Below are 12,830 nucleotides of genomic sequence, written 5' to 3'. Positions count from 1 at the left end.
CTGGGCAGGATCCGGCCCCTGTCCCGCGGCTGCAGCGCTGGCAGCTGGGTGTTTTTCCTAAGCAGATAAGTAACGCCTTGGGGGGGCTGGCAGGGAGCTTCCCTCTCCCAGGGCTGCGTGGGGACCGGGCGGGGGAATTGTCAGCGACGAGGTTGCAGGGAGAGGACAGAGCTCTGCTGCATCGGGGGGCTCCCCTCGCCCCGGCCGAGGCAGGTGGTGTAGCCCCGGACAGGGAGCCGTGGGACAGGATTTGGGGAAGTGGAGGGGAACATCGTCTCCGATTTACGCTGCACGGCCGCGTCCAGGAAAGTGACACCTTTGCAACTTGCTCCTGCGATGGCAACGTGATTCTGGCTCTTGGGCTGGAGTTTTTTAGCACTTGAAAGCCAGGTTCTGTGGAACCGAGCAACTTCACGCTAAGTGGAGGGTGAGATTTTCCAAAATCTTAGGGGCTCAGAGAGGAAGGGCTGGCTGCACTCCAGTATGGCAGCCTTCACTCATGCCTCAACCACAGCTAATCTGTTGAAATAAATCTCCCCCCACTCCCCCTCCACCCCCGCCAATAGTCCCCACAGGAGACCTGCACACTCCTGGGAGTCTTAAGCACTAGCACCAACCTCTCCATCACCTCTCCTCTCTTCACGCACCAGCTCCAAACTAGTCCTGCTTTGTTGCAGAGACGAGGGAATTCGGCATCCAGCCACCGAAACTGTAAATCTTGGGAGAAAAGAGGGAGAGAAGCGTGCTTGGCTCCTTCCTCCTGGCAAGCACAGGCGTGTTCCCTGCAGCACGGGCTCTGGCTCCTCCGCACTGGCTTAAGTGGTCCCATCACATGCATTAGCCAGCAAGTGGGAGTTCAGAGCACTCTATGGGGGTGTGGGGGGGAGACGGGCCAGCGGCTGAAACGAAGCTCCTGGCTTCACACCCTGCTCAAGCCCCTGTTTCAGTACATGCCTGCACGCCCCGTCACCATGCTGCCGAGCCAAACTCTACTCCGGCAGCCCCGGCTCTGCCTCGCGCAGGTTTGCCCAGCCTGGTTTCAAAGGATGCCATTTGCCCTCCCCTCCAAAAAATACCCACCCATTTCTCTGCTGCTGCCACCCCCCTGCGCCCTGTGACGCTGCTGCCTGCCGCTGCACGTGCCATCGGGAGCCAGTGCCATCCGTGACTGCAAGCCCCAGAGGACTAAAACATCTGGACCGGCATCAGTACATTCCTCACTAATGAGGCTATTTTGGGCTGTCTTGCCTCTGCGGGTTGAGCGCCTGTGCTGCTTGCAGAGCAGAAGGAGCCACCATGCTCGGGGCTGCGCAAACGCAGAGCGAGAAGGGTCTCGTCCCCAAGGACTGCGATCTAGCCTGCCGTTAGAGACGATCTTCTGATTGAAGTTTGCAGGTCTGAGATCTCAGCTGCTGCGTCTCTGGATAAATTATCTGACTCATTCCCCAAAAACGGAGTGGGGAGGTGCACAGTGGTGAAAGGCAGCCGGGAGGTGTGGGGGTTGCATACTGCACCTGAGCTCCTCTGCGAATGTGGGAGAGCAAAACCACCTCGGCTCCAGTTCTGAAAACGGTGCCAAAAGCAGCTTTTTAAGCACGGGAGAAATATCTGAAACTCAAATCAGGGAAAAGAGTAGCCTGAGGGTAATGAAGCCTGTTTTGGCTGAGAGTTGCAGATTGGAAACGGTGGAAGAAGCCCAGAGAGAAGAGCACATCACTCCCGTGCTCCTCAGACACTTCTCTTCTTGGAAAGGTGCAACATCCAAACGGAGCAGGGCTTTGGAAAAACACGTGCTCTCACAGCAGCTCTGCTGCTGGGGGGCCATGCTGCCCCAGGGAGCATGGTGAGTTCTCGTGAAAGCGCTGGAGACAAAGCTCCCCTCTGCGCCTTCCATCAGCCAGAGGTGCCGGATGGTGACTGTTCAGGCCAGGAGAAAAGGAGGTGAGAAAGTGAAGATGTTTGCAGCAGAGCCCTTGAGGTTTTGCTGGAGAGACGGCATCACTGCCCGACCTGGCGCAGGCTGGAGAATTGCACAGTGCTCCCCATCAAGGGGCTTGAAAGCTGCCTGGCTGCCCCAGCTCAGTCTCCATACGAGTGTGGCTAGCAGTGGTTGTCACGGCCTAAATAAAAGCAGGCGCCACAATAAATTTGAAAAATGTTTTGTGTACAAACAAGATTCGCCACAGGCTGTGCTGGGAATACCGTAAGATTGACGGGTTGTATAAACAGTGGGTAAAAAAAATGTGGATTTCTCCCATTGAATCTATTCCATGGGATCACTTAAAACTGTAATGATACTTCAGCTTGAATTTCTAGAATAAAATAATCAGAATTCCGGAGGGAAGGTGGGGTTTATATCACTTCAAGGGGCTCAGATGCTAATCTGACAAGGCAGTGACGACTTTGAGGACTTTGCTGAAAAGGGTCTAGGCCTCATTTGACTGTGTCTGTGGCATCACCTGAACCAGCACATCATGGGCCCTGCTGCCATCGGTCCAGCATACGTGTACACCATCTCCTTCCTGGTGTTAGCCCCAGGCCAGGTGAATGAAACCACTCTTCGAACAAGCATTTTCAAGCTACACAAAAAGGACAAGATTTTCTCTGTATGTCTTCTTGTGGATGAGCTTGTTTAACCCCAAGATTTTGCTCTGTCATCACAATTTTAGGGAGAGTTACGTCCTGTTCCCTACCCTCGTGATGGACGCCATTAGCAACGGAGGATTTGAAATGCAAAGAGGAAGGGGCAGAAATCTGCACTGCCATCAGTGAGCCCGCAGCTCACGTCGGGCTGGGAACAGAACAATGGGGGAAGAAATCCTGGTTTCAAACAACTGTTCAACTAGGGAAAGGAGGAGAGCAATATACGGTTTGACTCGCATTTTATGGAGCACTTACAGTGCTCCCCCAAACAACACACGTGCACATATATATAAAAATACACCCACCCACAGAGAAATATCCATCTAAAGAACTATTTCCAGCTGAAGGGTTGGGGGAAGGCTCTCCACCTTGAGAGCACGTCCTCAGCTGGCAGCGAGAGCGGGGCCCGGAGGGCTGCCAGGATCTTGCCCTTTCCCCAGCACATGGAGGGATGTGCACCGAGCGCGGCTGGGTCTCAGCCAGGCGGCCGGGGAGGAGGGGGACGCCGTGCCCCAGGAAGAGGTGCTGCTGCGGGTTACTGAGCCACACAGCTACTCCACGGCAGGGCTGCAAAAGGAACAGGCCTTTTCTCCAGTGTAAAACGCTGTTTGTATCAAAATGCACTGAGAGAGGGTTTTCACCTTTTCTGATAAAACTGGTGGAATGGCTATTTGAAAAGACATTTCAAGCAGGAAAAAAACCCAGAAGGGAGACATTTAAATTCATCAAACTTCTAAAACAAGAGGTCTAATACATCTTGGAGACATTTACTTACTTTTCCTGACATTTGTTTTCTACCAAACCAAGAAGAATTTATAAAATATTTTAGTCCTGTCTGCATTCATGCCCCAAAACCAACTTCGTCCAACTTTTTACTTTCAACTCCAAGCCAGTTGTCATCACTGATAGAGTCGGGCTGAAATCACTGGAGAAAATCCCACTGGCTTCAATCAACCGAAAATTTACCCAGAATCCAAAAATAAAAAGAAACCCTATGGAGCTTCCCAGCCGGGACACGACTCAGTGTCAACATATTCAGATACTTTGAGAAATTGTAATTCATGCTCGTCTCCTGCATGCTGACAGCATATGAAAGGACCCAACCTGTCATGAGGTCCTGTGTTGAACCTACAGAGGACAGAGGTCTAAACCACCTTTGAGCCACCTTTTTGCCCAAGCTATTGAGTTCAACACCTTTGGCTTCAGCAGTCCTAGGTCTGGCCCCTTTTTCAGTCTCCTGCAGGGTCCAAAGAGTGGCCACCGATGCTCTGAGGGTGACGATGCTCCGTCCCCTGCAGCTCCCTACTGAGGGACACAGCGGATACTGCAAGTCTGCACGGGCTCAAAGAACAACTGGAACAAGACCATGTGAAAGAAATCCATTGGGGGATATTAAATTCAAGGACAGCCCTGTCAGCTCAGGAAGTCCTTGAGATACTAATTGCTGGAAGCTGGGAAAGTAGACTGGGAAAGTATCACAGGGTGCTTGCCTTGTTCTGGTGCTTTTATCTAAGCATCTCCTGTTGGGTCTGTCAGAGGCTGAATCTGGGGCTTGCTGGACTTTGGTCTGAGCCAGCACAGCCATTTCTACAATCCCACACTGCCTAAATTTTCCTTAGCATTTTGCCAAAGTCCCCCCCCCCCTTTTTTTTTTCTTTTCATAATAGCAATGAGCTTGGGTTTTTTTCTGACTGCTGATGCTGTTTTGGGAATTCTCTCTCCCTCGAGCATAATAATCTGCATTAGTTATGCAATATGCTGTTAACATGTTTTTTGGCAAGCTCTCATTTCACCCAAATTCATATCAGATTCCTCCAGGACATTCAGTGATTTTTCTTTTCTTAGACAACAAAAACACCCAAGCCTCCCTTCTAAAAAGCTTCTTGACAGACTGGCCTTGACTGTTCAACTGGATCCTGGACAGACATGAAGCTTAGCTTGCACGAAGCAATGCTGTCCTGTTTTATTAATTTATTTTCTTTCCTCTGATCAGTAAACAAGTAGTTTACAAACTCAGCTCTGCAGGGTTTTTTGGAATGGTGCAGGAGGGTGGGAATATGGCTGTGGGATGCTAAGGAATTTCCACAAACTAACTTTCTCAGCAACTTGGCTGATAAAGCCGGCAATAAGCAGCAATAAAAGCAGGCACATCGTTCTTTAGATTGAAGGCATTTAAAGAAAGGAAACATCACATCAGTGCAGAAAGGCAGCCGAGGCAGGTGGGGATATTATTTAGAAGTGATCTATGAAGGCAAATCATTTAATGGTACGAAAGCAAAGGCATCTCACACATCAGAAGCAGGAAGGCAGGACAGTTGTTTAATGCACCTGGTATACATCAAAGATAGAGGCTGTTCGGCTGCAACCCCAAAACCAGCCCTGCAGCGACTGAACCAAGCAGCTTTACTCACCAGCAGCTCAGTCATGGGAGGCAAACCCATCCCTTTGCAGGAGACTCTGCCACAAACCACGTGTCTATTGGAATTTCACCCACCCCCCTCTCCCTAGGGACCCATTTTACAGGAGTTTTGTGGCAGGGCTGGCTCCCGTCATGGGATGTGCGTAGGACACACTGTGAGAGGGGAAAAAAAAAGACTCAAACTGAAGCACACATAGGATTAGACAAAGTGCTTGGGGAGGATTTCAGAGTATCAGCTACCAGAAGAAGTAACATCAATATCATTAAGTTACGGAAAACTGGTGTGGAGAGAATGAAATCCCAGAGGGACCTGGGAATTCTCTAATGTCTGGGAAATCTGCTGCAGGAAAGCGGAAAGTATTTGTGAAAGAAACTAGAGAAGCTGCAACTGAAATTCCTCTGGTCATGGCTCAAACGGAGGAAAGAAATGCATTGCCAATGTCGTGTAAAGGAGCATTGAGAGGGTAGGACAGCAACATAAAATTTAGAGTCAGATAATTGCGACACCACATAAACACTGTCAATTAGGAGAAAGCCTTAAAGGAGTTGGGCTGGTGGGAAAGATGAGTGTTTGGGGTACTCTGAAAGCAAAATTGGAGAAAATAGGAGACTTTGGGTGCTGACCGTTATCGGTGTGCCCTCATAGTAAAACGGAGCTCAGATAATTTTTTTTATGTGACTCAGAAATGAAGGTGGAAGTGAAATGAATGTGAAGCTGTTGCTGATGCCAGGACTTTGCTGAAGTTACTCAAAAGCCTGAGCCTTCCGGAAAGGGACTGTGGGTGCCCCACTTCCCAGCACTCAGCTGGGGACAAATTCATGGGTCTCATTTCTCAAAAAAGAAAACAGGCAGCTTTGCCTGAAAACCAGCCATCTGGAGCGGGGCTTCAAAACAGCAGAGCAGCCAAAATCACCAGGGTTTGTGAAAGCCTTCTGTAAAGGAACATGGGGAGAGTAACAGCACAAAGCAGCACAAATGCTAGCGAGGATGCTAACAAAACTGCAAGTCCCTATGAGTTCAACATGCCACTGGCTTATTTTGGGGTGGGAGATACATGGAGAAAGGGAAGGCGTGATAAGTTGGACAGTTTTTCCTTCTGATGGTTGTATCTTCTCTTTAGAAAGGGTGGCTGCTGTCTCCAGAGCCGACAGGCTCTGGCTCCAAGATACACACAAAGTAGAGGAAATCTATTTTTAGTCTCCATGAGACAAAAGTGCTAGTGAAAAAAAAGGTTAAAAAGACAATTGCTTCCTGTTTAGGGCTGCTGCTGTGAAGAGAGATCCTGCCAAGATGCTGAGGCTGGGGCAGGACCCCGGCACAGGTTATGGCTCTTGGGGGCTGCCCCGGGGACAGTGGGGAGGGCAGGCAGGTCTGTCTGGACCTGTGCTGTGAGATGGAGTCCGCTGGGGATGCAAGACAAGAAAAGATGCTCTCAGCTCCCAAGAGCCCGCATGCTGGGCCAGGAGGTCCATGCCCTGGATTCCCGAGGGAGAAGAGCTTTGGCTCTTTTGGGGTTCTTGGTGCCTACAGGCTTTAGGCTGAGCTCAACACTGCTTAAGTTAAATGATTCAAGAGTGTCTAAGTGACACGTGAGTCTAAGGAGACAATTTGCAAAGTGACTTTCACACTGAACCTCAGATTGATTAAAGACTTATCCCTCTGAAAATTCAAACATTTGGTAAAATAGGTCTGATTTACAACAAGAAAGCAGGTACCATAGCAGTCAGGGTGGCTGACTTAAGGACTGATTCATTTTTTTTACCTTTAAAGTGCTTTGGTTCTTCCACCAACAAACTACACGCAAGAGGTTAAATTAGGAACCAATCCATACTCACCAAAATTAAACCCACAGCATTTTCTTCAATTAACTAGTCGAAAGTATTTCCTCGGTTTAAGACCCCAGCACTGACATTTTAGATGACATTTAAAAATTATCAAAAGCAAGAAAACTATCATTATAAATCAGCTTAAAATGCAAGTTTTTCTATTTAGGAACAGAACATGCTGCAACAATTTACAGGATAGTTTGTGTTTCTGCTGCTGTACCATTAAAAATACCTTATGGATGTCAACAGCTAATTACTCTGACAACTAGCTTTAGTTCCCCTTGTGCTTTTTCCACATCAGACAGACTCAAAAGGAGGAAGACACAACAGTTTTTCTCCTAAAGTCACAGACTGAAAGGGTAGGAATGAATCCCCGTGGGTGGATTTACTCTTAGTCACATACAGGATATTTTCAGCTACTTTCTGGCACACCGTGAAAGAGCAGTGGAAAGAGAAAACCCAAAGGAAGAAAAAATCCTGGTAGACCATGTAACACACAAAGTGATCATTTAATTTCTACTCAGGGCTTTCATCAGGAAGTGAAAGCCTAATCATGTATTTTCAAAGCATCTTAGCAAAACTGGGAATGCATCCTAGCAAAACTGAGAATACCTCCTGCAACAGATACCGTGAGTTCAGCTGAGCCCAGCCTAAACGTAACCCACCAGCCGTGCAGTGCTGGGAAAGGTCTTGCGCATCCCCATGCACTTCTCCTGGTCAATGAAGAGTGAGTTGGCTTTGACGGCCAGGTCATGCTCCAAGACCGACTTGGCACGAACCAGCGTTTGCAGCGTGTCCTCGGCGTCTCTCAGCCGCTGCTGAAGGCTCTGGATCGTCTCATCAATTTCATGGACCTCATTGACAAGGCTGGAAAACAGCGAGAGACCCCCGTTAACAGTCCCGTCACGGGGTGGTTTCTAGCATGGTGTTGCTGACGGGCCCCTTGGGCACAGGATTTCCCCCTTCACAGTGCTCGGACTAACTCGGATGCCCCATTTCTGGCAAATGCATGGGAAATTCAAGGGCAGAGCTCCTCCGGACCTCAGCGGGGAGGCATAGTTAAGTTTGCTCTAAGGCTTTGGCAATGTGCAGCCACGTCTCCTGGGGCAGCTCGCGCCACCGGGAAGAGGGATGAGCAGCTGTGGTTTCCTGTTCCTGTTTGGTTTTGCAGGTTTGTTGGTTCACCCTCCTGGATTTCCCTGTGCAGGCGTCCTCCCCACACCCACGGATGCACACACAGCAAAACAGGACAGCTGGGAGAGGCTAAAAGTGAATGTGAAACAAGTGGAGTATGGAAAAAACAATGGTATGCGAGATGCTAAACAGGCTCTGGGGCTGGCTTTAAATCGCTTTTAAAAGGCTTCACGTGGAATCGTGCCCAGAGGGCTCCCAGGAGGGGATGTGAGGTTCGGGGTGCCTCACAGGGAGTGCTGCTGGGCACTCAGGGCAGCCTGCTCCTCCACTGCCCCTTGGGATGCAATCCCAAAGAGCGCACTACATCCTTCAAAGGATTTCCAGGGTCCCCAGGGGAAGGGAGGACAGCCCTTACTGCTTCTCCATACGGTGCATCCTTTCCTGCAGTTACCCAAGAGGAAGGAACTAAGTGCTGTCGGTGCAAGCCAGTCAGAGAGTAAAGGGCTTATCCTTCAAAACCGAGCACATCCAACCACCGGGAAGCAGTCAGGAGAGAAAGTGAGGTTTACCCAAGTGGGAAAAATCCAGCCCCTCATGGGGTGGCATCAGGCTGTACCCAGCCATAGTGTACAGCCTCCTTTGTGAGTGAAGAGCTCTCCCAGCACCCAAAGGCTGGGATACCTGCTCTTTGCTTTTGATTATATCAGTGCACTTATTGAAGGACTATTTAGAAAAAAACAAACCATGATTAATTTTGTCATCCAGTGATGCTCCCGAGTGCAACCACCAGTGACTCAAGGACCCTGCCAGCCCTGCGCTCCTGCCTTACCGGAGCTGGGCAGTGTCCCGGCACAGCTCCACGTTTGGTCTCCGCGTGCGCTCATCCAGCCGGGTCTGAGCCACCTTTAACGGAGGCCCTTTGTCCCTAATGGCTTTTCGGACGGCTTCTATGTTCATCTCAATCTGGAAGATTTCCTGCAGTGTCTGGTTTGAAGAAGAAACACATGCATAAATTAAAAAGACATTGCCAAGTGACCACATCATTTCCCTTTTCTCCTGTCTGTTTGCAGAAATAACCAAGTTCAATAAGTAGACCCTGGGCTCAGACCACTGTCACTCTGCCACATATTGATGCACAGATCCAGCAGATATTTCTCTTCAGGGAAAAGCCTCTCTCTGCTGCTGCTGTCACATCAGAGGAGGTTTTGGAGCAGTGATGGATCTATTGAATTACCAGCTTCCCAAAATTACTGCTTTCAGTAACTGATCATCCATCAATAGCAACTAATAGAGGGAAAGTTTTTAATGGATCCTCATTTAAGGACATGGCATCAGCCTGCAGCGCTGCAAGCCCAGTCTCCGCTTAGTTAATCAATACTGTGTCAAGCACTTTTCAGGAAGCTTTCCATGAGACCCACCGGTCCAAGCCAGGTGCCCATCGCTGATCTCCACTTCCTCTGCTTGGCAGAGCAATGCAGGAAACACACGGGTAACCGCGTAGCAAACACAGACTGCTGAGACTGAAAACATGTCCTTGGAGGAGAATTGAGCCTGCAAACCCCCCGGCAGGCACCCAAGCAGAGGCCCAGCAAAGACTTTCTGCAGGGCAGCCAGCATTTCTGAAGTAACTACCAGGAGATGCAACCAGCATTTACATTTTCTGCTGGAAATCCCTGTGCTGCCAGGCTGTCAGCTGGGATGCACTAGCAAAATACAGTATCCCTTGAGATGAAGTTAGCGTGCCAACTCATCCTGCTCCAAGAAGAAAGTCCCCAGTACTTTGAGTTTCAAACAGGAAACAATACTATAACCAGCATCTTGGGGCAACCGTTCCTCTTCTTGGGCCGGGTCTGCATGGAGGGTGGTGTCACTGGGAAGTGACGGTGTCACACCGAAAGGGAAGGGTTCCAGCTACCTTGGCCAAGTGGGTCTGAATCTTGCTCTTGGCGTCGGCTGTCTCGGCGATGCGGTTAGTGAAGGCGACGTTCACTGCGTTGAACTGGCGCCACATCTCGTTGGCCGTCACCACCAGCAGGTTTTCGATGTTGTCCCGCAGCTTGGCGGAGGCTGCCCGTTCGCTCTGGGAGCGGAGGATGTTGTCATCTGTGAACTTGGCCCACGATTCCGGCACCGAGATCCTGGGAGGGGGGAAGGAGAGGCCCCTGGTAAGCCCGTGCTGCTAAAGCTGGCTGTGGGCAGGCAAGCACCCTGCCAGGGAGCAGCATGGATTAAATGTAGATTAAATCTATGCTCTTAATTTGACCACATGAAAGTGAAACATCTGGACACCATTTGTTCAGTAATGCTTATCAAATGATGACATGTTCGTGAAGACAACTGTGATACTTATGAAAGCTCAGACAAAAAAAAGATTCCCCCAGAAAAACAGATTTTAATCAGACCTCATATTTAGACGTTCAAGGCATTTAAGTGCCAAGTGATTCACAGCTTCACGACAACACGCAGATTGCAGTCAATTCATTTTGCTCATAACTTATTTCAGTTTCATACTAAACTGAATGAGCATTAGATAATATTCAATTCCCTGTCTGTGCATTCAGGATGAAGTTCACGCCTGTGCAGTAGTCCAGAACAAGGTCAACAAAAGACTTAAATACCACATAAGCTCCATTTAAAACATGCTGATCCTCGGCACATTTTACCCCCCTCTGAATTTTAGTGTCAAACCTTTGCAATTCATTTGCCTGTCTAAATATGTCTGAGCTCTACTGTGAATAATTATTCAAACATTAGAAAAATTGAATCAATCTATGCCCCTCCATTAGCTGCATGCAGCTGTGTGAGCAGTAGATTTATTCCCTCAGCCCTTTGCCACTTAGGGCATATCTCTGCAAGTGCTGGTTTAGGTCACCATTCATTTACTCCAGAGCCAAAGCCGAATTCCTGGCACCCAAAAGCAGCTGAGCTCTGTCCCAGGACCATGCTCTCTATATCTTCTGTGTCATTTCGGCTCCTTGCCAGGCCGTCTCCATGGAGGGGTGAACCCCCCAGACTTTACATCAATGAAGAGCACTCGGGCAAGCACTGACACATCTTTGAAAATATGCATAAACTTAATGAGCTGTGCAGAGGTGCTGGACTGAATTCATTTTCAGGCTGATCTCTGAACCCTGATATAATGTTTAATTAGGTGGGACTCGCTTTCGCCCGCTGGATGTTTGGCATCCAGCTAAAAGCAGAGGGTTGTTCTCCCTTTATGGTGAGTGGAGAGAAATGGCCCTTCCAAGGTGGATGTCTCCACGCAGGATGGATGTGCCATGCCGAGACACATGCCTTTACAGTGGGCTGGGGAAAACCAGCTCCCTGCCAGGGAGAGGCACCGTGCATCCCGGGGACGGCTCAGTGCTTGTGTGCTGCCCAGCGTGCACTCACGTGGCATCAACCCGCTCCACCCCTCGGTAGTAGCTGATGCCATCAGAGGTGTTCCTCAGGTGGTGGCACTTGTCATCGATGCGGTGGGCCGCCTGCTTGTTGGCCAGGTCCCTCTCCAGCTCATGCTGGGCTGCCCTGTTGGACCTTTAACACACAAACAGCAGTCATCAGTGGGGACGTATGGGTGGAATGGTTTCCTCCCCATCCTCCTTGCCCACAGCTCCCATCTGGGCAGCCACGTGCTCCCACGAGCATCGCTGCCTGCTTCCCATGGAGCCTGCACAGGTTTTATGCCTGCGGGCTCTGGGTAGAGGTAGGGGTCTGCTGGGGGTTCACGTTACAACTGCAAACACACATCAGCCCTACAGCATGAGATAAGGAGCTCCTCCTTACGCGAGCTGGGCTTTCGCCTTATCCAGGTACCGCTGCATCCTCTCCTGGCAGGACCTGATGACGTCAACTTCCTGGGCAAAGGCAAAGCATGACCCCATCAGCATCCATACTCAGTCATCCTGGTCACACTCATCCCCTCGGGCCTCTCCAACTTTGCACACAGCAAGAACTTGCCTGCTTGTCTTTCTGCCCAAGGCAAACAGGGAGTGGAGAAAGTGCCCCCCAAGCCCAGCGCACTCGCTCGTGCAGCTGAGCCTGCGCGCAGTAACTGGGAGGGGACAGAAGGGTGCTGTGGCTACAGCCATGGCCTCTGAATTCACTTTCAGAGTGGGTCGCCAAGCGTTTTTTCATCTTGACATCAATGTCAAGTGCTGGGTAGTTCCACTATAGGGAGACAGGGACAGATCCTGACCAGATACAGACAGACACAGTGGTTCCCTGGACCAGCAGTGCCACGCATCCCTACCCCCAATCAGCATTTCCCCTTTTACTCCCAAAATGTTTTCCTCCCCAGGGAGAAATCTCATCCATATGGGACAAGAGGAGATAGACTTGACTTTGGTGTGAATCCCCAGCCATTTCTAACAAACATTGAGCTCCACCAGAGGAAGGCGTATTGCTCTCAGCTCACTTCACTCCAGCACCAATCTATTGCATTTGTGAAGCCCCAGCTACTGGAGGCAGGTGATTAGTGCTCCAAACCCAGTAATTTTTAAGCCCCCCTGTCTGCAGGAGCCAGCTGAAAAGCACGGCCTAAATGTGTCCCAAACACTTAAAATCCAAAATGCCATTATGGAGATAGCAGCTCTGATTATTTTCCTAAAATCTCATGACCTTTAAACTAATCTTTTAATTTTTTAGGGCCTGACTCATAAGAAAAAATATTCTAACAGAGCAGTGGCTTCACAGTCCCAAGGGCTGCAATTTCCTTCCCAGTTTTATGATGCCTTTGCAGTGATTGTATTTCTCTGTACCCTGTGTTAGGATCCCATCTTCTGTGCCAACTCTCATCGTGTTTGCT

The 12,830-nt window shown here is 49.7% G+C and overlaps 1 protein-coding gene across 4 annotated transcripts in view; it reads right to left on the bottom strand.

The window, feature by feature from the left end:
• Nucleotides 1–7,025: 7,025 nt before the first annotated feature.
• Nucleotides 7,026–12,830, bottom strand: part of TEKT3 (tektin 3) — an 84,285-nt gene continuing 78,480 nt past the window's right edge. For all 4 annotated transcript variants that reach the window (XM_069798903.1, XM_069798902.1, XM_069798904.1 and 1 more), the window contains exons 4-8: nt 11,810–11,880; nt 11,417–11,560; nt 9,939–10,161; nt 8,853–9,007; nt 7,026–7,756 (exon numbers count right to left, since the gene is read on the bottom strand). In XM_069798903.1, coding sequence (XP_069655004.1) covers nt 7,540–7,756; nt 8,853–9,007; nt 9,939–10,161; nt 11,417–11,560; nt 11,810–11,880 — 810 coding nt within the window. In that variant the 3' untranslated portion in view covers nt 7,026–7,539. The remainder of the gene's footprint in view (nt 7,757–8,852; nt 9,008–9,938; nt 10,162–11,416; nt 11,561–11,809; nt 11,881–12,830) is intronic.

This window comes from Haliaeetus albicilla, chromosome 12, assembly GCF_947461875.1.
Source record: "Haliaeetus albicilla chromosome 12, bHalAlb1.1, whole genome shotgun sequence".
Taxonomy (NCBI): Eukaryota; Metazoa; Chordata; class Aves; order Accipitriformes; family Accipitridae; genus Haliaeetus; species Haliaeetus albicilla.
The sequence above is the reverse complement of the archived record's forward strand: the minus strand, read 5'-3'. Positions and strand labels throughout refer to the sequence as shown.